A 27,953-nucleotide genomic window follows, 5' to 3' on the forward strand; every position below is an offset into this window, starting at 1 on the left:
CATACTTCCGTAAGTTTGTATGCCCTACCCGGGTTTCTTGGGGGGAATTTTACCAATATTCCCCCAACCTTGATATAGAGTACCCGCGCATATCATTTTTCTATTACAGATAATTCACATGTCTGCTCCTGAAGAGCGGTTATAAGCCACGAAACGCGTCGAGCTATTCGATGTTGTGAACAAGTTACATATTCATTATGATATGAAAGTATTGATATTTCTACCTTTTAAGGATTCAAGAACTGTTGACCGTGCAGTTGTTATCCCTTTAACGTTTATACAACTTATGAACACTGGCGGACCCCTAAATTTTACCATTAATGTACATGATTGTAAACATGTTATTACTAGTTTTTGCCGGTGTAGATTGTGGCGCCTAGGTACAGGTGCATCTTTATGTATGTGCAATTCTATGTATGTCAAACATGTTCTCATGCAATATTAAACAATTTCTACCTCCCACCAAATTGTTCAATTTGTCACCACGAGCCTCATATAAAGTCCCACCCTCCTTGTTTACACTTTGCTGCCCTTCACTGCATTAGTGTTTGTTTTGTCATCATAATTAGCAGTAATATGAATGGATTCATGAAGAATCGTTCTTGCCAAACCAATCTATTAACCTTCTATGAGGAGGTGAGTTGCCATCTAGATAAAGGAAGGCCCGTAGACGTGGTGTATCTGGATTTTGCAAAAGCATTTGACACAGTTCCCCATAAATGTTTACTGTACAAAATAAGGTCCATTGGCATGGACCATAGGGTGAGTACATGGATTGAAAACTGGCTACAAGGGCGAGTTCAGAGGGTGTTGATAAATGTGGAGTACTCGGAATGGTCAGAGGTGGGGTCTCCCAGGGTTCTGTGCTGGGACCAATCCTATTTATTTTGTTCATAAACTACCTGGAGGATGGGGTAAACAGTTCAATCTCTGTATTTGCGGACGATACTAAGCTAAGCAGGGCAATAACTTCTCCGCAGGATGTGGAAACCTTGCAAAAAGATCTGAATAAATTAATGGGGTGGGCAACTACATGGCAAATGAAGTTTAATGTAGAAAAATGTAAAATAATGCATTTGGGTGGCAAAAATATGAATGCAATCTATACACTGGGGGGGAGAACCTCTGGGGGAATCTAGGATGGAAAAGAACCTGGGTGTCATAGTAGATGATAGGCTCAGCAATGACATGCAATGCCAAGCTGCTGCTAATAAAACAAACAGAATATTGGCATGCATTAAAAAGGGGATCAACTCCAGAGATAAAATGATAATTCTCCCGCTTTACAAGACACTGGTGCGGCCGCACCTTATGCTGTTCAGTTCTGGGCACCAGTCCTCAGGAAGCATGTACTGGAAATGGAGCGAGTACAAAGAAAGGCAACAAAGCTAATAAAGGATCTGGGGGATATTAGTTATGAGGAAAGTTTGCAAGCACTGAATTTATTATCTCTGGAGAAGAGACGTTTGGGAGGGGATATGATTTCAATTTATACATGCCATACTGGTGACCCCACAATAGGGATAGAACTTTTTCACGGTAAGGGAATTTAACAAGACACGTGGCCACTCATTAAAATTAGATGAAAAGAGGTTTAACCTTAAACTACGTAGAGTGTTCTTTACTGTAAGAGTGGCAAGGATGTGGAATTCCCTTCCACAGGCGGTGGTCTCAGCGGGGAGCATCGATAGTTTAAAAAAACTATTAGATAAGCACCTGAACGACCGCAACATACAGGGATATCCAATGTAATACTGACATATAATCACACACATAAGTTGGACTTGATGGACTTGTGTCTTTTTTTCAACCTCACCTATTATGTAATACTATGTAATACCTGTCTGCTCTACCAGGGGCCTCGAGTCAGAGGTGTAAGAGAGGCCTTCCTCTGCACAACAGACTTTACCATCAGGTATGTGACAGTGACACTGTCCCTCTAGTCTTCCTGCTGGAGCACACGCTTCGTGGAATCATGGACAGGGCATTTGAGGCAGAATAGCAGGAGGAAGAGATTACTTCCTTTCCTCTCAAGGTCCCCTTTATGCAGATAGCATTCCTGTGGGGCCGCCAAACACACAGGAAGAAGAGAAGGAGAATTGTGTCAGCATGGCTGTAGAGGATAACACGCAGTAGTCTTCAAGGGATGGTTTTCAGTCCCCAGAAACCCAAGGAGTTGTACATGGCTGGGAGGAGGTAGTTCCTGATAATGTTTATCTTAGTGACCCTGAGGACTCAGGCACACTTACACTGCATGGCCTACATGATTCTGCAAATCCTGTGAAAGGACCCTAGGATTCGTGGTATCAAGGAGAGAGATCATTACTGGCTGGCAACCCTTCTTGATCCACGTTACAAGGGTAAAGTTGCAGAACTCATCCTGCCTTCACAGAGGGAGCAGAGGGTGAAATATCTTCAGGAGGCCTTGAAGAAAAATTTGTGTAATGCCTTTCCAGACCCTGGGGGGTTACTATTTCCTGGTGCTGGACAACGTGTTTATGAGGCTTCGTTCGGTCAGAGGCAGAGCAGTGGAAAAAGTGGTCGGCTGACTGATGCCTTTTAAAAAATTTCAGTCCTCAGCGCCAATGTCTGATAGGTTCAAGCAACCATCGCCAGCACCTGCATTATATTGTGCAGGATTATCTAGGGGCAAGAGCAGACTTGAAGACCTTTCCAACAGAGCATCCACTGGGTTACTGGGTCTTGAGGATGGACCACTAGCCAGAACTTGCTCAATATGCTATCGGGCTACTGGCCTGTCCTGTATCCAGTGTGCTTTCTGAGCGCACATTCAGTGCTGCTGGAGGGTTTGTAATGGATCAGAGTGTGCCTGTCCACAGACTCCGTTGATAGGCTCACATTTATAAAAAATAATCAGTCCTGGATCAGCAGCTGTCTAGCCTCTGATGCTGATGTAACTGATTGAATTTGCTATGGATCTGGAATCCCTTGAAGACTGCCTATGCAGTTCCTCCTGAATCTTGATGATGCTAGCTTCCAACAATATTTTTGGTTTAGGGCACCACCAAAACCAAAGGCCCAGTTTTTAGGTACCTGTTTGACTGGGGCATGTAATTACAAATTTTGAAATAATATTTAACAGCAGGGCCCATTCCTGCGCCCGACAAGAGTAACTGTGAGGGGTTACAGTGTTCTGGCACCACCAAAACCAAAGACCCAATTTTTCTGCCCCTGTTTAACAGGGGCAAGTAATTATAATTTTTGAAATAATATTTAACAGCAAGGCCCGTTCCTGCACCCAACAAGAGTAACTGTGAGGAGTTAGTGTTCTAGCACCACCAAAACCAAAGGCCCAATTTTTCTGCACCTGTTTGACTGGGGCATGTAATTACAATTTTTGAACTAATATTTAACAGCAGGGCACATTCCTGTGCCCAACAAGAGTAACTGTGAGGAGAAGTTACAGTGTTCAGGCACCACCAACACCTAAGGCCCAAATTTAGTATATAGTGCAGTCCATATAGTATATATACTGCAGTTGAGAGTTTATAGTGCAGTCCGTATAGTATATACTGCAGTTCAGAGTATATAGTGCGCTCAGTGTAGTATATATAATACAGTGCAGGGTATATAGTGCAGTGTAAAGTATATAATATTAATATTGAAGTGGTTAAGGGGTCCCCCCAAAGCACCTTGTCCCCATGTTGATCGGGACAAGGACCTCGTCCCCACAACCCTGGCCATTTTTTGGGGGGTCTGCTTGCAGGGGGGCTTATCAGAATCTGGAAGCCATCTTTAACAAGGGGGCCCCCAGACCCTGGCCCACCCCCCTATGTGAATGGGTATGGGGTACATTAAATCCATACCCATTTACCCAAGTAAAAAAACACAATACACAATTTTTGACAAAGTCCTTCATTGATTTTCATCTATATTGCCGGGATCCAGCAGAACATTACAGACGCAAGCAATTTTAAATTACATTTTTTCCTTTAGAAATGTAATGTTGCTGCAGCACAGTAAAGCACATCAGAAAGATGCACCACTTTACAGGCAGACTAAGGGGACCCCGGGCACTATATTTAACCGCTTGCCGACCGCCGCTCGCCGATTTACGTTGGCAGAATGGCAACGGGCAAAAGGGCGAAAGGGCGTAGTACCTGTACGTCCATTTGAATTTGCCGCCTAATGGGCGCTCGCCTGCCGCGTGCCGCGGAAGTGTGTCCATGGGTCCCAGGAAATCAATGTTTGCCGGCTGCCTGCGATTGCGGCGAGGAGAGGCAGAATGGGGAGATGCCAATGTAAACAAGGTATTTCCCTGTTCTGCCTAGTGACATGACAGGGATCTACTGCTCCCTGTATCAGGAGCAGTGATCTCTGTCATGTTGTAGTGAGCCCATCCCCCCTAAAGTTAGAACACACTGAGGGAACACATTTAACCCCTTGATCGCCCCCTAGTGTTTAAGCCCTTTATCTTGCCAGTGTCATTTATACAGTAATCAGTGACTATTTGTAGCTCTGATCACTGTATAAATGATAACGATTCCAAAATGGTGTCAAAAGTGTCCAATCTGTCCGCCATAATGTCGCAGTCCCGATAAAAATCGCAGATCGTGGTCATTACTAGTAAAAAATTAATAATAAAAATGCCATAAATCTATCCCCTATTTTGTGGACGCTATAACTTTTGCGCAAACCAATCAATATACACTGATTGCGATTTTTTATCGAATATGTATCGGCCTAAACTGTGGAAGAAATTTGTTTTTTTATATTTTTTGGGGGGATATTTGTTATAGCAAAAAGTAAAAAATATTGCTATTTTTTTCAAAATTGTTGGTCTTTTATCGTTTATAGCGCAAAAAATAAAAACCGCAGAGGTGATCAAATACCACCAAAAGAAAGCTCTATTTGTGGGGAAAAAAAGGAAATCTATTTTGTTTGGGTTCAAGGTTGCACGACCGCGCAATGGTCAGCTAAAGCGACGCAGTGCTGAATTGCAAAAAATGCTCTGGTCAAGAAGGGGGTAAATCCTTCTGGGGCTGAAGTGGTTAAAGGAATATTTCATTTTTATTGTTTCACTTTAAGCATTATTAAAATCACTGCTCCTGAAAAAATGGCAGTTTAAAAACTTTTTTTTGCATTGATACATGTCCCCTGTAGCAGTACCCGAGTCCTCAAACACTTTTTATGGCAATAACTTGCATATAAGCCTTTAAAATGAACACTTTTGATTTTTTACACTTATGTCCCATAGACTTTAACGGTGTTCATATTTTCTGGTGCGAACAGAACCAGGGGGTGTTCGGCTCATCCCTACTCCTGAGCTGACAGGCAGGGAAGGAGGTGGGGAGGGAGAGCAGCGGGATGATGGAGGCACGTAAACTGACCACCATGTCATGGATCAGCAGCCTTCTAGATAAACAAAGGCCCCTAGACGTGGTGTATCTGGATTTTTCAAAAGCATTTGACACAGTTCCCCATAAACTTTTACTGTACAAAATAAGGTCCGTTGGCATGGACCATAGGGTGAGTAAATAGATTGAAACCTGGCTACAAGGGCGAGTTCAGAGGGTGGTGATAAATGGGGAATACTTGGAATGGTCAGGGGTGGGTAGTGGGGTCCCACAGGGTTCTGTGCTGGGACCAAACCTATTTAATTTGTTCATAAACGACCTGGAGGATGGGGTAAACAGTTCAATCTCTGTATTTGTGTACGATACTAAGCTAAGCAGGGCAATAACTTCTCCGCAGGATGTGGAAACCTTGCAAGAAGATCTGAACAAATTAATGGGGTGGGCAACTACATGGCAAATGAGGTTTAATGTAGAAAAATGTAAAATAATGCATTTGGGTGTCAAAAATATGAATGCAATTTATACACTAGGGGGAGAACCTCTGGCGGAATCTAGGATGGAAAAGGACCTGGGGGTCCTAGTAGATGATAGGCTCGGCAATGGCATGCAATGCCAAGCTGCTGCTAACAAAGCAAACAGAATATTGGCATGCATTAAAAAGGGATTAACTCCAGGGATAAAGCGATAATTCTCCCACTCTAAAAGACTCCGGCCGCACCTGGAGTATGCTGTCCAGTTCTGGGCACCAGTCCTCAGGAAGGATGTACTGGAAGTGGAGCGAGTACAAAGAAGGGCAACAAAGCTAATAAAGGGTCTGGAGGATATTAGTTATGAAGAAAGGTTGCGAGCACTGAACTTATTCTCTCTGGAGAAGAGACGCTTGAGAGGGGATATAATTTCAATTTACAAATACGGTACTGGGGACCCCACAATGTGGATAAAACTTTTTTCACGGAAGGGAGTTTAACAAGACTCGTGGCCACTCATTAAAATGAGAAGAAAAGAGGTTTAACCATAAACTACGTAAAGGGTTCTTTACTGTAATGCCCCATACACACGATCAGACTTTCCGACAACAAACGTGGATTTTTGTATGAAAGATGTTGGCTCCAACTTGTCTTGCATAGACACGGTCACACAAATGTTGGTCAACAATTACGAACATAGTGACGTACAAGACGAACTATAGTTTTACAAGACCGAGCGCTTCCGGCTCGTACTTGATTCCGAGCATGCATGGACTTTTGTCCGACAGACTTGTGTACACACAATCGGAAAGTCCGACAACAAGCATTTGTTGGCGGAAAATTTGAGAACCTGCTAGCCAACATTTGTTGGAGGAAAGTCCGACAACAAATGTTCGATGGAGCATACACACGATCGGACGTTCCGCCAACAAGCTCACATCCAACATTTGTTGTCGGCAAATCTGATCATGTGTACGGGGCATAAGAGCAGCCAGGATGTGGAATTCCCTATTAGATAAGCACCTGAACGACCACAACATACAGGGATATACAATGTAATACTGACATATAATCACACACATAGGTTGGCCTTGATGGATTTTTTTCAACCTCACCTACTATGTAACTATATGTAACTATGGTCAAGACACTAAGGGGAACACAGGAACAGGCAGGATAAACCAGGTATATTACAACATAGAAAGGTACAATTGACACCGCAGAAGCACTATACAGTTTAACATGTTTTAACCACTTACAGACCGGAAGATTTGCCTGCTTAATGACCAGGACATTTTTTGTGATCCGGCACTGCGTCATTTTAACTGACATTTGCGCGGTCCTGCGACGCTGTACCCAAAAAAATTTTACATCCTTTATTTTCCCACAAATAGAGCTTTCTTTTGGTGGTTTTTGATCTCCTCTACGATTTTTATTTTTTGCACTATATACGGAAAAAAAAGGTAAAATATTGGAAAAAAATATTTGTTACTTTTTGCTATAATAAATATCCCCAAAAATGTTTTTAAAAAACAAATTTCTTCATCAGTTTAGGCCAATATATTCTTCTACATATTTTTGGTAAAAAAAAAAATAGCAATAAGCGTATATTGATTGGTTTGCGCAAAAGTTATAGTGTCTACAAACTATGGGAAAGATTTATGGAATTTTTATTATTATTATTTTTTTTTACTAGTAATGGCGGTGATCTTTAGTGGTTCTGCGACATTGCGGCGGACTGATTGGACACTTTTGACACATTTTTGGGACCATTAACATTTATAAAGCAATCATTGCTAAAAAAATGCACTGATCACTGTGTAAATGTCACTGGCAGGGAAGGGGTTAACACTAGGGGGCGATCAAGGGGTTAACTGTGTTCCCTAGTGAGTGTTTCTTACTGTATGGAGATGGAACTGACTGGGGGAGGAGACATATCGCTGTTCCTACTTAGTAGGAACAAACGATACGTCTCCTCTCCCCTGATAGAACAGGAATTTGTGTGTTTATACACACAAATCCCCATTCAAGCTCTGGTTCCCCCAATCGCGGGTGGCCTGCGTTGATCACGCCCGCTGGCCACGCACATTGGGTCCCCTGCCGTGCTGCAGGTGCGCGCCTCAGGTGGCTCTTAAAGGGGTCGACGTACCCATACAGCGATTCACGGGAATGTGCCACTTTGCCGACGTATATTGGCGTGAGGCGGTCAGCAAGTGGTTAAAGGAACAGGATCTTTTTTGTTTTTTAGGGTTACAACCTCTTTAACACATCAAACTTTGATTTTCTATTCACCTCTGTAACGGTTTTACTATCTATTAATCCTGACTATAGTAGATTTATTTTTTTTTCACTTTTTGTAATAGACAAAGCAAAAGTGGAATTTTCCCTCCAACCTTCCAACCTTCTAGGGAGAACCCATATTACACTGGCAAAAGGAACATACAGCCTTTATTCATATAGTTTGAACCTTTAAAAAAAAAAAAAAACTGTTGCTTTAACTACCTAAAACATGTTAGTGGGAGTTACAGTTTAATGTGTGTGTGTGTATCTTAAAGTCCAATTAAACTCTGATGTCCATTTAGGAATCCCCTGTCCACCAGGTGACATTGTTGCTTTATGTTTTCACTGTGGGATGAACAGTGTTGTCATCCTGCTACAGAAAGTGGAAAAATAAGTGATATACTGACAGGATCAACATGTAATGACTACATTTCTGTGTTAATGCTAGAGACTGACTGCATCATATACTGTATGTGATTTTTGGCTTTAACTATAGTTCCATTTTAATCCTGTGCTTCACTCTGGTTTTTTTTTATCTGTGAAATAGGGAGTGAGGAAATACAGTATATGTTTCTGATATAACTGTGTTACTACATTACAGTTGCTTCACGACTGGTTGAAAAAAAATCCTTTCATGTGCCTTTTGGAGACTCTTCTCACAAAGTGTGTGTAGCACCTTCTTTAGAAGGCAGCCTGCAGGACCACAAGGTAAGCCAGTGGATGTTATTCCAAGTAACTCTCAGTGGGCTTGACAACTGTCTATGAAATTTTCAAAAAGTTTCCATCAATGTGGCCTCCCAAAAATAAAACTGTAATGCCCCGTACACACGATCGGAATTCCTATCGGAAAAACCTTGGATGGTTTTTCCGACGGAATTCCGCTCAAGCTTGCCTTGCATACACACGGTCGGTCACACAAAAGTTCTCTGAACTTTCGACCGTCGAGAACGCTGTGACTTACAACACTACGATGAGCCGAGAAAATGAAGTTCAATGCTTCCGAGCATGCGTTGAATTGTTTCCGAGCATGCGTAGGAATTTTGCACGCCGGAATTGCTGCAGACGATCAAAATTTCCAATAGGAACTTTTTTCGTCAGAAAAATAGAGAACCTGCTCTCAATCTTTTGCTGGCGGAAATTCCACCGGCAAAAGTCCGATGGAGCATACACACGGTTGGAATTTCCGACCAGAAGCTAACATCTGACTTTTGCTGGCGGAATTTCCAATCGTGTGTACGGGGCATTAGTCCAACTAAAAATGTGTAATCAGTTTTAGATGAATTAGCATTTTTCTGAGGTTTATAAAAAATATATATACATGTATAATAATAACATACCATACAAAGAGAATCTCTTCTCTTAAACTTCATCCTAATAGTGTTAACCTCCATTTTTTGCGTAAAGTATTATTTTTTTTTGCTTGATGTGAATGTATGTTTGCATTGCTGTAGAAATCGATATAATTATTAATATTATATCTGCGTATTAATTTGTCTAGTCCCTATCATTAGTTGGTCCATTAAACTCTGAGCACATGCTATTGTTAATATCACAATAATACCAGGTTAGCTATGAAACCAAACACACGGTGTGGCTAGTAAAACAATATCTTATTTTTATTTCCCAACGAGTTAGGAAACTATCATAAAAGTACTAAAAGGGTATTACAATGTTACATAGCTTACAATCAGAACACACTATACTAACAGCACATCTCTACAACATATAACAACAATGAAATATCAAAGATACTTATCACACATGATTTCCTTTGTGGGTTCTGGATGATAAAGGGGTCTGGGCCTCATGGAATATAGGCCCAAGCCCTCGGTCAGAGCAAGGTCCCAAGATAGCAAAAGGGATGACCTTACAGCAGGCTTCCCAGCAGCCAAGAGAGAAAGATCAAAAGCCTGTATGTCCCTTACATTCAAACATACACGCCCACTCATAGCCACCCCCATTTGCCTTTTATTGAGGTATCATTTCAAATGTCTGCCCATTCTCCAGGAGGCATGCTTTATTGTCCCCCAGGGCCAGCGTCTCTATCAGCCCTGTGTCAAATCTCAATAGACATCTTTGCAGCAGTGGTCTCTTTGAAGCTTGTACTGTACTCGCACATGTCACAGCAGGTGGGCTTGAGCCAAGGCATTGTTCTTCTGATCACAAAGCTTTGATGTGTTTCATTCCTACCTGGCTGTGTCAAACAGGAAGTGAAATACCAGAAGTAAGATATTAAACCATGTTGCTTATCCAACATATGCCGCTTTGCGCCTAAAGGGCGCATATCACCCTTCTTCAGACACGGCTCCTATTGAACAGTCCATAACTGTTTCCTCCCCAACATGTGTTTCCAAGCCAGTACCTATAGAACAGTCTTTAACTGTCTTGTGTTTTCAACATGTGCAGAAACAGTCCCTATGGAACAGTCCATAAATGCCTCTCAACATAGGCCTCAGAACCAGCTCCTGTGGAACAGTCCATAACGGTCCTAACGTGCTGTGTTTTCCAACACGTGCCGCTTTGCTACTGGGTGACACACCAACATCATTCTTCCGTGACAGCTCCCATGTCACCATTCTGTATCTTCTTCTTTCTAACATCTTCATGAAGGGGTATAAAACAGGCAAGGGGTGTCCATACACTCATCATTCACCAGCACACATCCAGAGCAGCATCTTAACCAGCTTTCAGATATAGAGTCTCGAGGAGGGCCTGTTGCCCATATTACTAGCTTAAAATATACCTTTATCACACTATACCATGACATAAATCAACCCATTACCATAATATATACATATAAACCTATGACCCATCAGATTTCGGGCATGTCAGCGGTATTGCAGGGCTCTGACTTGGCAGAAAAGTCTCTATCTTGTACACAGAGACCCTACCGTCACTTCGTTCCCCAGCTTGCATAGATAACTTTGTGACCCTTCTATATAAATATCAAGTTTAACAACACATATAAATCTGTAACAATGACAAAACCCACACAATTCCATCCCTGTGCCTGGGTTTCAAAGACCATGCCCAGGGTATACCATGCACCTCTACCTATGGTTAGGTTCAAAGAACCATCTAGTTCCATGACTAACGTTACATTGGCATTCTTTAGGACAAGGAAACAAACTCGTCTATGTCCCAAATAATACCCAGGTGCTTCCTTCCCAGCAATGATCCTTCCATCTCGAATACAGAATGAAATATCTTCCCAACATTTTTTTTTGTTCACCACCATGTATTGACCTGGCATACAAAGGACATCATGGTCATGCTTCTGACCAAGGGAAGTATCAACCTGCCTCCATCTTCCAGCTTCTTTGGTCATATGTGGGAAATTAGCCTCAAACGCAAGAAGATAGAATCCCTAGTCAGTAAGCCCATTAATGCCACCAAATATACAGACCGAGTCTGCACTTCTGTACTTGAGATCATACAGCATAACACCTTTCACAATCCAAACTGGTATGGCCCATCCAGGCATTCGACCACCACTTTGGATCAGTGTAAGTGACGTGTTTGGCAAAGTCTTACTGAGCGGTGATGCTAACTCATAAGGCCTCTGTCCCTCATATGGAGACTGTACAATCAGCTCAATGCTGGTTGACACTTCCACCTGCCACTTTGTGCACGCAAGAGCCAATGACAAATTCCCGTCCCATACCATCACATTCTCTACCAATCTCTCAACATGGTTGACAAAATCTTGAGCCACTTTAACCTGGGTATATATGTGTGACTTTGTTGAATGTTATTAAGGATGCCACCAATCTCTGAGTAACAAAGCCCTGCTTATTCTCTGAAGCTATGGCTGCGAGTTTGTTCCTCAGGAGGCCGCTGTCCACCCCATTAACAACACCCATCCCAGCTCCTATTCCCCCAATATAGTGCTGAATACATCCCTCTGCTTTCGGGTTACTCCTCAGAAACACGCGCCCTGCATGAACCTCCTTCTGTGTCCGCACATCTCTGGGAGCAAGTCACTGGTATACTGACCGCACTTGATTCAGTGTATATTCAGCACATATAGGGTAATGGAATTTTACCAACCATTGCGAGACATTGAAGTGCCATGTGGTGAAGGCATACTGTACCCTGGTAGCCAGCGTTTTGCTCCCTGTATCTAACGGAGCATGCTCCTGTGCGTATTCACTGGCCTTCCCTGTGCCGGGTTTCAACCTCTCAGGTGAGCCATCAGCCAGGCGTATCTCCCCATACAAGGAAATTTTCACCCCATTGATGTGTCACCTGGCCAACCTCTAGTCTGGCCAACCGACACCTTATTATGTATAAGCGCCAGTCTCCTGGGTACCTGCACCATATTACTTTCGTTACGTCAATACATGTCATACATTAAAAACCTTTTCTTCTTTCAATTCCTTCCTTCAACAAAAAAAAACATATTTTACATTTCAGGTTCTGACAGATTGGATGTGTATATTCCTTCCCCAACCTCCAACCCATCGTACATGCATTAATAGCACGTTTGTATTTATCAGGAGTGAATCCGGCAAAAATGTCTCACAAGTGTCGTTGATAGGCACAGTCCTTCAGATTCAGGATTAGGATTAAATTGTCCATAAGCAAAAACAAGTATTAAACTGAATCTTTTTGTTTGTCCCTTCTCTCCTGATGTTTATCAGAACAAATTTGCAGTGTGATGCGGCACAGTCAAACTGCCAACCAGATGAACATCTGTCATCCCTGTTCCAGAGACCTCTCCAATCACGCTTCACCAGGACTCTGGAAGTGAAAAAAACAAGAGCAGAATCAAATTCTTATCCATAATATCTGCTCGCTTACTACGTTTACTTATAGTTCCTTCCTTGGAACCAGGAACTTAGTATTCCTGGTTTCTGCAACCCTGACCAACCTATCAAAACAACCATGACCTCTTTAGGCTGAACCCACTCTAAAATGGATCCCCCTGGTATGATCAAAAAATTTTAAAAACCATGAACTTGAACGTTGCTTCCCAAAATTCAAAATTTTAAGCATTAAAAAAGACAATGCATTATCTGTACTTTCAGACCTATGCACTAACCCCCCTTTCAGGTAGACAAAGCGTACACCTTGTAACTTTTTCCACCTGAATGAACATTGAACAAAGAGAGAAAAAAAAAAAACGAACTCTAGAAGCTAGAATGGTCTCCTACCCACAACTCTTGTCTTAAATCAACAAAATGTATTCAGCTGCAGGACATATCCCATGACCATCTATTCAGCTGCTAATTGACGGAATGGCCAATTGCCCCCCTTTCAGGTGGACTAAACAATAATTTCTCCACCTGAACAAACAAAAATAAAATGGATGACTAAACAAATACCAAAAATATTAAAAAAACTTAACAAAAAAATTAAAATTCTGGCCATTATTACACAAAAACAACATGACAAGACAACCACCATAAGACAATGACAAACACTCAACTTTTAACTAAAGACATCCATGGATTTTCCTCCTGAGAAGAGTAAGTGCTCATTTCCATCTGAAAGACAATTAGTTAATGGGGAAAAACAAAAAAACAAAACATCTGTACCTCATCACAACATTTGTAACTTCACTTGCAACACTTGAAACCCTTAATGCCTGACTATTGTTTATCTTATTTTTTTTTTTTTTTCATTGTTTGCAAACAATTACTAATTAATGAGCTCATGGTACCCTTTGATAATCGATTATGCCTTTACCATAAACTAACCCCTGTTTTGTTAAATGTGCCCACTCTTGTTCTCTCTTTGAAGAACCTGCAAACAAACACAGACATTAGTATCCAAACCAGTTTTATCTTCTTCCAAGGTCTCTGAAAAAGGAACACAAAGACAGTGATTACACACAATTATCATGACAATTGACTTTTTGAGTCCCCCAAGCCTTTTCCCATTAATTGCAATGTAGGGGAACAGTTGCTATGTATAAGGTTTAGATGTGAGGGTCGTATATAAATAAAATATGGCAAGGAGCATCCATGCAGCTCACTAAGTGCTGCTAACATTGTTTTCCCCAGTGCTACATTTGAATAACCATGCAGCTACCTCCATTTTGACTCTACGTAACTGTTCCCCATATTGGCGATCTTCAGTCTGCAGTCTCCGCATTTGGGTCTTTAAAGGGAAATGGGTGTGATTACTACAGCCTCCATGCTTTGGGTTGCTACCCCATCGGGCAGAATACACTTCATAATGCCTTGGGGTCGTTTTGGGGTACTGCGATCTTTTTTTGATACCATTATTCGCCGCCCAACAATTTTTAGCGATGTGACCCCCCCTTTTACACAAAAAACATTTGAGGGCTGGTCTCTCTGTATAGGCCCTTCTTTGAGCATACGGCAGTGGAAACTCACATTGCTGGACATTATTACTATGATTACTATGCTTGGAATAAGCAAAATTTACACTTTCATCGTCTGAGTCATCCGAAGTTTCAACTCCTGAATCACTTTCAAGCACAGTTATCGCACTTTTATTTACATCTCCACCATTGATTTCTGTCATAGCAACATCACTTGCAGCAATAAGAGCGTCTGGTTTTTCTGCATGCTTGACTCCTATCTTTGCTGAGCACTGTGCATGTGCGGAGGGTACCTCCACCATTGCACATTCGGCTATTGCATGTTTGGAGGATAACTCCGTTATGGCTGCCTGTGCACCCTGTAATTCTGGAGTTTCCTGCTGCATGCTAGCAATGTTAAGGTCTTTACAAAATCTATGTCCATGCCTATTCCATTTAGAACATCTGAACTCTCTCTGCCTTCCTGTACCTCTGCTTATTACGGATACACCTGCCTTTGACTCATATTCCCTACCACTGGACTCTTGACAGAAGTCTCGCAGGATATTGACAAAATTTTGGTAGGATCTAGCATTCCTCAAAGCCATTCTAATGGGATAGCTTACATAACACTTATTGGCCATTGAGTATATGAAACTTGTATCATCCTCCAATAAGTCAGGACAGTTGAACACTTTCGTATACAATGCAAGATACTCACTGCAGAACAAAATTGGGTCATCTCCTCTCCTAAATCTCATTCGTTGTAAATCACTCATACCATTATCACGACTGTCCACAATACGCTGCAACTCTTTCCTCCGCACCTCTGCATCTGCTAAGCTATCATTAACCTGTGCAAATAACTGGCCTGCCAAAGGTCCTGGTAGCCATGCTCTCAGAAGAGAACATGCATCCTCATTAGTCAAATGAAATCTAAGGACTAGAGCCTCAAATTTATTGGACAGACTCACTGGTGATTCCAGGGCATTAAATTCACCCAGAATCTGGCACAAAGTAAGTCTCTCTTGGATTGTAATCAAACTGTTATCCTGCTTCGAAGCTATGGGTGCAATAGCAGAATGTGTTTCATCACAGCCCTTCTCCTCATTGACTGTGCAGATATTGGCCAATTGGCACGTTCCTTTGTCCTCATTGAGCAATACTGTACATTACTCTTTAGTAAGAAGCTGGGAGTGTGCATTTGCTAACTTTCTTTCTAAAGACATAACCAACTCTTCCATCTCTGACAACTTTACTCGCAATGACTCTAAAAGTTTGCTCTTCATATCACAGTCCATGCTGCACCTCTGCAGCTGTTTTTGTAGCTCACTGTTTCTTTCTGACAAATTGCCTGCTGTAGTCCGCAATTGATCCATCTCACTACTGGAGTCTGTTGCGATCTTTATAAGGTTTTCACTGATTTTCTCTATGTCCTCCCCGAGACGTCTCCTCTCTGCTTCCCACTTCCCCTCCATTTGCTCAGATATAAATTTAATTCTGAGCAACACTGCAATTTCATTTGCCAACCTTTCTTTTTTAACTTTCTTTTTTAGCTGTTTACCCAATCTGCTATTATGTTGTTGACATTGTGACAATAGAACGTTACACTGGCTTTTAAGAGGTTCATCTGCACATGAATGATAATTGGCAGAAGCGTACTTTTTAACATATGTATACACCAGTTCCATTTCACAACCATACAATGCACACAATACACAATTCTATTTGTACTAATGTTCCAACAGTGCACTGAGTAACACACCAAACTTAATTATCGTTATCTCTTACAACTCACGAAAAAAAAAACTGAATCGCTCTTCTAGCATTCAATATTCTTCATTCATTACCACTTTTACCTGATATCATTCAAAATCATTAAACTTTTGCATATCCATAGAAAAGACCCACCACACTTACTGTGGCATTATCGGCTGCCTTGTATATGAGCACTCCTGTCCTGTAGGTTCTATGTGGCTTTTAGGATTACCACATGCTTACTGGGGAATATCCATTGATATGCTAATTAGCCTACCCCCCACTAAAGCTGGTCTAACCTGCTTTTACCAGAGTTGCTTACCATGCAAAGATAAACAAACAAAAAAAAAAACTGCTACAAAGCCATTTAAACCTAACAGTGACTTGTAGTTCTACAGCCTACCAGACGCAAGGCACATTCTAAGACACAAGGCAGATTCTCAATCAATGCCTTCCTTAGGTTGCAGGCCACATTCATCTCCTATTGGAACAAAGCTATTTCACTCTCACATGGGTAAAAAAAAAAAAATGTATTTCTCCCACTTTTTCCTCAAAGATGTATGGTAATTCCTGTCAATCTCTAACCAAGGGTGATCAGCCCTTTTACTCGCCAGCACCTTTGGCTGGTTACAGGCCTAAAGCATATTAATGATACAAACGTTTAACATATATACATATATCATCCGAAGATCTCACCAGGTTCTACGCTTCCCTGATTAAATATTTCACAGAATCTTCATGACCATCCAAGCGTGGTTTCAGAATTCGCAAGCCAGCGCCAATCTTGTCCACACTAGAGATGATTTTGAGTTCTGGGTGTAGTTTAGGATTTATCCTTACAGGGAGTCAAGACAAAAATACATTAGGTTTTTGTGGATTCTGTGTAAAAATAAAATTCCACAGTCTGGGGTGCCAAATGTAGAAATCGATATAATTATTAATATTATATCTGCGTATTAATTTGTCTAGTCCCTATCATTAGTTGGTCCATTAAACTCTGAGCACATGCTATTGTTAATATCACAATAATACCAGGTTAGCTATGAAACCAAACACACGGTGTGGCTAGTAAAACAATATCTTATTTTTATTTCCCAACGAGTTAGGAAACTATCATAAAAGTACTAAAAGGGTATTACAATGTTACATAGCTTACAATCAGAACACACTATACTAACAGCACATCTCTACAACATATAACAACAATGAAATATCAAAGATACTTATCACACATTTCCTTTGTGGGTTCTGGATGATAAAGGGGTCTGGGCCTCATGGAATATAGGCCCAAGCCCTCGGTCAGAGCAAGGTCCCAAGATAGCAAAAGGGATGACCTTACAGCAGGCTTCCCAGCAGCCAAGAGAGAAAGATCAAAAGCCTGTATGTCCCTTACATTCAAACATACACGCCCACTCATAGCCACCCCCATTTGCCTTTTATAGAGGTATCATTTCAAATGTCTGCCCATTCTCCAGGAGGCATGCTTTATTGTCCCCCAGGGCCAGCGTCTCTATCAGCCCTGTGTCAAATCTCAATAGACATCTTTGCAGCAGTGGTCTCTTTGAAGCTTGTACTGTACTCGCACATGTCACAGCAGGTGGGCTTGAGCCAAGGCATTGTTCTTCTGATCACAAAGCTTTGATGTGTTTCATTCCTACCTGGCTGTGTCAAACAGGAAGTGAAATACCAGAAGTAAGATATTAAACCATGTTGCTTATCCAACAATTGCCATCTGTGAGTCTGGTTCAAAAACCTTAATTTTATGTTCTCCCATTTTATTTTCTAAAAGTATGTGCTGCACCATTTAGGTGTTAATGCCTATTTTATATATAATGCACAAAAACACATGTAGAAAAGATTAAAATGCAACCTATGCTGAGAGAAATAAGAAAGTTGCCATTACTAGTTCCCTGGCTAATCTTAGCCCCAATAATTTCAAAGTTGACATGTTTCATTGTAAGATTGTTCCTTTTTCTAATCATTAGTTTATTCATTTTCAACAGCAGTAATGAGAACATTTGGAGGAGTAGGATGGGAAATTTTTCTTCAATATATACATTTTCAACAAGGAATGTGGTTTTCATTTGGTAAAGTCCATTTATTAAAAAAAATGAATGTCAATAGCAAACAAGATCTTTCAAACATTCAAATGCTCTGAGAATAGTCATACAGATTTTCATGAGAATTTTGGTATGAATGGTATAAATTCTATTAGTGTACTGTAAACCCAGTTTTAAACTCTTAATCTGAATGTTTGCTCTAAGCAAATGACTCAAACATATGAACACTTGAATAAAAATAACATCCAGGCAATAGGTATTTTTAAATGGAAAGCTTAGCAATGGCAGCCTGTGCATTATCTCAGTTTCTGTTTCTTTTAAAGTACCCCTGGAAAAATTATAAAAACATGAAAATAAAAACATTTTGTGTATACATGTTTACATTTAATCTAAAAACAGACTTTAAAATTTGCATTTTTTGAACCTCTGCCCGTGTGCTTACTGTTGTAGTAGGAGTTCTTGTCTGGATCATAGATACAGTAGAGTAGGTATGACTAGCAAAGCTTACTTGCATGAAGCCTTTAAAAATCCTAATACTCCAGAAGCCTCAAATCCTGGGCCAAAGGCTAAGTTGTCAAATAAGGGAGTGAGGGGGCCAGGTCGATGGGACAGCTAATTGGATCGGATTTTTTTTCACTTTAAAGTGGCTCTCTCAGCTTCATGTACAGTAAATCTACCATGTTACACAGAAGTAATCTACAAACAATGATTTTTTTATAATCTGTCCTTTATCCTTTCAATTGCAGATGAGGAAGCTGGAATGTAACCGTACAGTCTTAATTACAGGAATTCCAGATATTACAGACAAAGATACTCTGCGGGATCTTCTTGAGATACACTTTCAGAAACCCAGCAATGGTGGCGGAGAGGTACAAGAGCTGACATATTGTCCAGAAGGACAATACACTGTAGCTCTTTTTGAAGATGACGAGGATGTGCCAATGACAGAATAATTCTTGGAAAAAATAATGAGAATATATAATGCTTTTTTAACATGCATGTCTTTTTTTTCTTAATTTTTAGGAATTAATTTTTACAGCTACATTTATCCCCATCTCTAATTAAAACCATGTTTACATTAAAGTGTATCCATACCCATTTTTTTATTGTGGATAGAGTGGGGAAAGATTGGCACCTGTCAGGTTTTGCTTCTATTCGGGAATCCATTAGAGAGGTTTCCCCTCACTTCCTTTCCTGGGGACAAACTTTATCTTAGACATTGTTTCCCCCATTTAAAGATTTTCCCTCACTTCCTGTCAGGTACAGAGGTTCTAACAATTCCTCCACTCTATCCAAAATGAAAAAAGTTGCACTTTAATTATTCAAAAAATATAAATCAGGGTTTGGTGAATTCTAGGGGCAGTAAAAAAAACACTGGTTTTCCATAGGCAAAAGTGCCACATTCTACTTCTTTTTATTTGTGAACATGCCTCAATATACATGTTTTGTCTGTTTTCATAAAATGAAATGATTATGTATTACTGCTGTCAAGTGCTTTTTTCCTTATCTGTATGGGGACACTATCAAATGCCACCTGGGGAAGGTAGCATCATAGAAGAATTCAAGTACTGCAGTAAGCTCTGTCTTCAACTGCCATATAGGCCAAAATAAGTAAATTTGTGTATTTCAATGCAATGTGCGTATTTATTGCCTATGGCTAATTTATCATATATTCTAAAATTTGCACCAAAGATATTGGAGTTATGCTCTCAGTTTTTATATCTGTGAATCTGAAAAAAGTGCATATGGACAATACACATATATATTTCACTTATGCGCTTGCCAACTAGTAAAGTTAACATCAGTAGCCTACTGGCATAGTGCAAATTATTTATAAAAATTAACACCTTGATAGTTACTTTTGAAAAAACTAAAAAGCCAATGCAGTAATGTAGTTACTGATCTGTAACCTCAGTACTTCAGTAGCTTTGCCACTGTGGCCAGCAGTGTGGTTGTGTTATTAAAGGCATAGTGGCTGTTCACTTAGTGTATAAGTAAGGCCGGCTATACACAGAGCAAATTTCTTTCCTACAACCGCAAGGTATAATTCCCCCTTTAACATAGACAGTGTTGATGTGGGAATCCCTCCTGCCAGGCCATTGTCTTCTCCCGGTGGGGGGTTTGGGGGAGCTGGTGGGGGAAGGGGCAAGTGAATCCGGCAGGCTGGTTGTACCCATCAACTTGAGTACATTAGGCCTGCCCATTAATGATCGGATATTGCTGCTGAAGTGGCTGAGATTCGAACCGTGTATGGCCGGCCTTATAAATAAGGTGATGCTATGTTTACTTTGAACACCCAATAATGGTCAAAGTGAATTAAACATGACTGGGTGATTGGTGTGAATATACTTATTTACAATAAAGCTGGCACCATTAGAATTATGCCAATTCAGAGAAATTGGTCAAATTTCTAATAGTGGGTGGCCCTGCCGGAATCCATTACTCAATCAACTTTTGTTGAAGGAACCAGGCCAAAAATTGTTGACTGAATAGCACCTTCAGCCAATCAGCTATAGGCACTGTTCCGGTATTTTGACAGCTGGCAGAATACAATAGCCTGGCATGGGGGATTTGTCCATCTGCACCATTTGTGTGCATTCGGGAGTCTATTCGATTTCTTTTGTTCAGCCTGCAGGCTGAATGAAAAAATCTATTTGTGGATGCCCAGCTTAAGAGAAAATTCACTTTGCTAAGTGAACTGTCTCTATCCTTTTAGGAAATCAAAGTGATTGTAAAGCAACTTTTTAATTAAAATAACAAACATGTTCTACTCACCAGCCTGCTGTGCTCTGAGGAAGAGGGAACGTTCCCCTCAAAACGCGTCAGCTAGCAGTGACCCCTGCGAGTTCCTATGTGACCTCCGGTGGGTCCGCTTATTTTAGACTGCATGCTGTTATTTGAAGATTGTTTCTACTATGGGATCTTCTACAACTGTTTGTAAGTAGTTCCTTTTTATCATTGGTTTTAATAAAATTACAGTCAAAGGATAATGCACATGGCTGGTGCGCCCTCTTTTTTCTTTTTTCTCGTTGTTTGCTAGGATTCCCCATCCTTGAGGGCAGCAAGGCCTGTGGCCATACACTGCTTGTCTGGTCATCCACTTGTGCGCAGGAACGTTGTTTCTTCACTATTAGTACCCCACTACCCACCCCTGACCATTCCGAGTACTCCCCATTTATCACCACCCTCTGAACTCGCCCTTGTAGCCAGTTTTCAATCCATGTACTCACCCTATGGTCCATGATAGCAGGCCTTATTTTGTACAGTAAACGTTTATGGGGAACTGTGTCAAATGCTTTTGCAAAATCCAGATACACCACATCTACGGGCCTTCCATTATCTAGCTGGCAGCTCACCTCATAGAAGGTTAGTAGATTGGTTTGGCAAGAACGATTCTTCATGAATCCATGCTGATTACTGCTAATGATACCGTTCTTATTACTAAAATCTTGTATATAGTAATTCCCAGGGATGTATTTTGGGCCCTTTTTAAATATTGGTGCTACATTGGCTTTTCTCCAATCGGCTGGTACCATTCCAGTCAGTAGACTGTCTGTAAAAATTAGGAACAATGGTCTGGCAATCACTTGACTGAGTTCCCTAAGCACCCTCGGGTGTAAGCCATCTGGTCCCGGTGATTTATTAATGTTAAGTTTCTCAAGTCTAATTTTAATTCTGTCCTCTGTTAACCATGGAGGTGCCTTCTGTGATGTGTCATGCAGATAAACACTGCAGTTTTGGTTACTGAAGCCCCCTGATTCCCTTGTGAAGACTGAGGAGAAGAATAAATTCAATACCTTCGCCATCTCCCCATCCTTTGTAACCAGATGTCCTTCCTCATTCTTTATGGGGCCAATATGGTCTGTCCTTCCTTTTTTACTGTTTACATACTTAAAGAATTTCTTGGGATTTTTTTTGCTCTCCTCTGCTATGTGTCTATCATGTTCTATCTTAGCCGTCCTTATTGCGCCCTTACATTTCTTGTTGCATTCTTTATAAAGTCTGAATGCTGATGATGATCCCTCAACCTTGTATTTTTTGAAGGCCTTCTCCTTTGCTTGTTATGCATTTTTACATTGGAGTTAAGCCATCCAGGACTTTTGTTCGCTCTTTTAAATTTATTACCCAATGGGATGCATTGGCTAATGCCCTTATTTAATATGCTCTTAAAGCAAACCCATCTCTCCTCTGTGTTCTTTGTTCCTAAGATTTTATCCCAATTTATGCCTTCTAGCAAGGTTCGTAGTTTAGGGAAGTTGGCTCTTTTGAAAATCAATGTCTTTGTATTCCCTTTGTTTCCTATTAAAGGATTACCAATGCAGAGGATTAACCCCTTAAATTCCACAGTGAGTATAACAAGCACACTATGCTGCACATACAGACTGATTTTACAGTTGTGGGTTTAGTAACACTTTAAGCTTTTGATCTAACAAAACACCCAGATCCTTCTCCATGATTCCCCCAGTTGTACTCCTCCTAGTATGTATGATGCATGCATACATATTCTTAGCCCCCAAGTGCATAACTTTACATTTATCAACATTAAACTTCATCTGCCACATAGTTGCCCAATTAAACAGTGCATTGAGGATGGCTTGTAAGTTGGAGACATCATGTAAGGACGTTATTCCACTGCATAGCTTGGTGTTTCCTCAAAGACTGCAATGATACTTTTAATCCCAGACCCTATATCATTTATAAAGTTATTAAAAGTAAGGGTCCCAATACTGAACCTTGGGGTACATCACTAATTGAGCTGTGTCAAATGCTTTTGCAAAACCCAAGTATACCATGTCCACAGCCACCCCTCTGTCTAAGGTTTTGCTCAGCCTCCTCATAAAATAAATCAGGTTTGTTTGACAACTTCTGTCTTTCATGAATTCATGCGGTCTGTTGCTTAAAATATTTTTTTCCAGCAAGAACTCATCTATGCGGTCTTTTATTAAACTCTCCAGTATCTTAAGTTAATAGTTGGAAGAAGTGCCAATTAGAAAAATTATAAACATAAAGAGATGTACCTACATCCTAAGAGATAGTGTGTGTGTGTGTGTGTATATAAAATATATATATATATATATATATATATATATATATATATACATATACACACACACACATACATACACAGAGAGAGAGATACATACATATCTTTAAAATTGGAAATCTTTAAAATTGGAAAGGCGGTATGTAACTATATGTTCACAGATGAGATGACACTGGAGAAACTGGTATTACCAATTCACCATATGTGCATTCTGCATTCAGCAACCAGTCCAAATTCTTCTTTCATCTTATTGATGAGACTAAAATGTGGATATCCCTATAGAGTACTGTAATTTGCACCATATCTGTATACAATATATTTGTCTTAGTCTCATTCTTGTTTGAAGAAAAGTGAATAAAGCAAATAGATTTTTTTATAGTATGGAGCAAAGGTAAGGGGATTATTACGGTGCCAGCAACAACTCAACACAATAAGTATATAGGAAAAACAAATTTTATTACAATGATTTAAAAACATTTAGTACATTGTATTGAACCAACATATATGTGAGCACTTTACAATGTTCTGTTGAAGAGATGGTGATAATTTATAACAGCAGGTCAATTCTTCCCTACTATTTTCGCCAAGACATTGGCTTTATCAGGGAAATAGAATATAACAGAAAACAAAAGTGGCTCCTGGCAGTCCAGCTGGGCAAAGTCAATGCGGTCAAGTATCACAGGGCAGTAACCCCACACTGCCAAGTAGTTGGCTGCAGAGGGCTCAAAGTAAGCCTCGTAAAAGCAAAAGCAAGAAGATTATTTATATACAAAGGGGCGCCGTTAAGACCAGAAATATGTGGTCAGACCATCTAGGACGAGTACGCTGGTTGGTTGACAGAGGATTAACCTGGAGTAAGTTGGTACAATCCAGGGCTTCAATAGGCTCTAAACAGAAGGCAAATACCAACAAACAGCAATGTTGGAGAGCAGGACCATATTTAAAAAGCCAAAAATGTCCAAGCAAACAGCATGCATAGACCTTTAGGCCCCTTTCACACATGCGGACCGTATGTCCGTATTTCATCCATCCGTTTTCGGATGAAAAACGGACATACATGCATCCCTATGGGATAGCGGGTGTCAGCGGATGTACATCCGCTAACACCCGATGTTGTCCGGCTCCGCTCTCGTCCGATTCTGCGGACGGAAGAAAATCCTATTTTTCTATCCGTCTACAGAGCGCATCGGATGAACACGGACAGACGGTCCGTGTTCCTCCGATCCCCCATAGGGGAGAGCGGAGATCTGACAGGGCGGTCCCTGCACAGTGTGCGGGTCCCGCCCTGTCATCTGCCTGCTCAGCTGGGGAAAACGGAGCGATCCCCGCTGAGCAGCGGATAAACACAGGGCGGATCAACACGGATCCGTCCCGTGTGAAAGGGGCCTTAGTGAAACGATCCAACATGACAGCACCCCTGTAAGTCATACTGCTTTTCTATATACGGTACTTATTGTGTTGAGTTGTTGCTGGCACCGTAATCCTCTTCCCTTTGCTCCATACTATACTTAATCTTTGGGATGAGGTGCCTTATCTATTAGGACATACTAGCCACTAGCCCTATTCTTCCAAATAGATTTTTATGATATTCACCTGGCCTCTGCTCAAAAATAGAACTGATTTATTTTGAATTAGTTTTTCTCTCGTAATAAATAGAATTTATCAACACTAAATTTCCTGAATATCCGGATGCTTTTTTTGTTCTACCCTCTGTCTGTTAACTTATTGTAAAAGAAAATATATTTGCAGAAGCAATATAGTAGATTCAATAGATGCTTTGTATTGACTTTCCTTCTGTACACTTTTTCTGGCTTAGTTTGCAATAGTTTGGTTATATGTGGAGTTAGCTGCTAATGTCTTAGCTCTGCAAGGAAAACACACTTAGAAGTCTACTATCAACTTTTCAGTAAACTGCACCAAAGAGAGAATGGTTCCATTCTCATCCTTGCATGTGCAATTTAAGGCTCGGTTCACATTATTGTGATGCGTCTTTTATATGATTTACAGTGCGATTATGTGGTGCGACTTTGCATGCTATGGAGTCAAAGTCGCACTGTAAATTGCACCAAAGTAGCGCAGGAACCTTTTCCAAAATCGCTCTGTTCTGAGTCACATTAATTAGAATGGGCACCATTGAAAACAATGAGATTTTCCTTGTTATGCAATTCTGTGTGACTCAAGTCCCATAAGCAGCTGCACTAGTGTGAACCAAGTCTTAAGGTAGGTTAAAACACATGATAACTCACACTGAATGCAACCTAAAACTAGTAAAGACAACCTGTTGTAAGCGAAATGTTGATTTTCTTAAAGCTGAAGTATGACCAAAAGATTTATGACAATTGGCAAAGTAAAAATGAGTTAGCTCTGATGTTCTTTGGCTGCTGCAGCATTTGTTACATCTTACTTTTACTCAGGCAGCAAGTCTCCTGTCAGTGCTGGAACTAGCCGGCAGTACATATATCACAGGAGGTTGCTCGCTCAGCAAGGCTCATAAAAAGCCTTGTGGTTTGTTCAGTGAATGCAGGCATTCTGTGATTGCAGGAGGGGAAATCTTGACATTTAACCGCACCTCCTCCAATCACAGAGTGCCATGCATTCATTGAAAAGAATGCAACATTTTATGAATAGATGAGGTGCCAAACGAGCAAACTCTGGTAATATCTGTATTACAGCTGGAACTACAAGTCTTAGCGCTGGATGTTTGGTGCCAACAGGTGACTGCTGCCCGAGTAAAAGTAAGATATGTTACAAACATTGCAGCAGTCAGATATAAGTTATGTACACTATATTGTCAAAAGTATTGGGACGCCTGCCTTTACACATACATGATTTTTAATGGCATCCCAGTCTTAGTCCATAGGGCTAAATATTGAGTTAGCCCACCTTTTGCAGCTATAAAAGCTTCAACTTTTCTAGGAAGGCTGTCTAAAAGGCTTAGGAGTGTGTCTATGGGAATGTTTGACCGTTCTTCCAGAAGTGAATTTGTGAGGTCAGGCACTGATGTTGGACGAGAAGGTTTGGCTCGCAGTCTTCGCTCGAATTCATACCAAAAGTGTTCGGGTTGAGGTCAGGACTCTGTGCAGGCCAGTCAAGTTCCTTCACCCCAAACTTGGTCATCCATGCCTTTATGGACCTTGCTTTGTGGAGTGGTGCGCAGTCATGTTAGAAAAGGAAGGATTTTTTCACTGTAACTCAACAAAAATTGAAAACAAAAAATCAATAAAATCTAAAATATACAAAAAGATTCAAAACCAAAACAATCTTCTGTGCTGTGCTTGTATTAATCAACAAAGTCCCATCCACTGTGTCTTGAGTGCTACTCTGAAGAACTTCTCAACTTTCCAACACAAAAGTGCTCCACCACATGTGATTTGGGGGTACACTCACCAGATCCACGTGGCCACAAAGACCAGTAAAGCCTTAGCATGTGTGCCAACAGGAACAGATAGCATATATGCTCCCTTCAATGTATACTCCTCTCTCACATCCAATGTATATTCATAAATCCCCCCAAAAAACAATAGTAGATTGATCGTGCAGTACTTTTATTGAAATCCAAATAATAAAACAAATCCAGTCTGTTGCACCTCCATTTAACAGTGCCCAGACCGGCACCATCTCAATCCGCCTGTGTGAATATAGGATACCGACCCACCGTTCTCACCAGGAAATCGGCGTCTGTTCCACCTTGCCCGGTTATGACCTCACCAGCAACTCAAAACTATCAACAGTGACCCAACCTTGATGCATTTCACCAGTATGGCGTCTTCAGGAAGTCCGCGGTCCAGGCACTGTTAAATGTAAGTGCAATGGACTGGATTTGTTTTATTATTTTGATTTTATTAAACATACTGCATGATCAATCTACTATTTTTTTTGGGGGGGGGGGATTTATAAATATACATTGGATGTGAGAGAGGAGTATACACTGGAGGGAGCATATATCCCATCTGTTGGGATATATGTTATCATTTTCTTGGTAACATAAGTTTGTACACAACTGCACATGCTATTTAATTATAGAGAACACTATGGGGGTTATTTACGAAAGGCAAATCCACTTTGCACTACAAGTGCAAACTACAATTACAAAGTGCACTTGAAATTGCACTGAAAGTGCACTTAGAAGTGCAGTCTCTGTAAATCTGAGGGGTAGATCTGAAATGAGGGGAAGCACTGCTGACTGTATCATCCAATGATGTGGAAGCTAAATTGCTGTTTTTTATTTTCCTTGCATGTCCCCCTCGGATCTACAGCAACTGCACTTCCAAGTGCACTTTCACTGCAATTTCAAGTGCACCTTGCACTTGTAGTTTGCACTTGTAGTGCAAAGTGGATTTTCCTTTTGTAAATAACCCCCTATATATATCTTTTGTTTTGTTTGTCGTTTTTGACATTTGAGAATGTTCCAGACATAGTGAGTGGAGGTTAGGAGGAGCTGCTTGGAATATTTATGAGGACATCAGCCAATCCCCAATCCCCAGTAAAGAGCTGGCAGGGGACAGGCCACCTCATTAATAGGCATGAGTCATGCCAAGAGGGAGCAGTTGGGTGGAAGATGGAGATGGAGTGCTGAGCAGGCTGTTGGTGGCCCTTAAATGCCCTAGTCTAGGGGTGGTGACCTCAGGCCGGGGCTCAGGTGCTGGAAGGAAGCCCTTCCTGGAGGCATGGGGGCAATGAGAGAGGACAGCAGGAGCAGGTCAGCACGTCTGGGAGATCTCCTGAGAGTCAGCTGGGTGGGCTGGTGAGTGTCAG

The 27,953-nt window shown here is 41.0% G+C and overlaps 1 protein-coding gene and 1 pseudogene across 2 annotated transcripts in view; one reads left to right on the forward strand and one right to left on the reverse strand.

Annotated features, from left to right (window-relative positions):
* IFI35 (interferon induced protein 35) overlaps positions 1 to 19,632 on the forward strand; it is a 216,155-nt gene extending 196,523 nt beyond the window's left edge. For both annotated transcript variants that reach the window (XM_073608362.1, XM_073608361.1), the window contains 2 exons: positions 8,667 to 8,773; positions 18,901 to 19,632. In XM_073608362.1, the coding sequence (XP_073464463.1) occupies positions 8,667 to 8,773; positions 18,901 to 19,107 (314 nt within the window). In that variant the 3' untranslated portion in view covers positions 19,108 to 19,632. The remainder of the gene's footprint in view (positions 1 to 8,666; positions 8,774 to 18,900) is intronic.
* Positions 13,753 to 16,560, reverse strand: LOC141114248 (posterior protein-like; annotated as a pseudogene).
* Positions 19,633 to 27,953: the final 8,321 nt, after the last annotated feature.

Source organism: Aquarana catesbeiana, linkage group LG12 (assembly GCF_042186555.1).
Source record: "Aquarana catesbeiana isolate 2022-GZ linkage group LG12, ASM4218655v1, whole genome shotgun sequence".
NCBI classification, from domain to species: domain Eukaryota; kingdom Metazoa; phylum Chordata; class Amphibia; order Anura; family Ranidae; genus Aquarana; species Aquarana catesbeiana.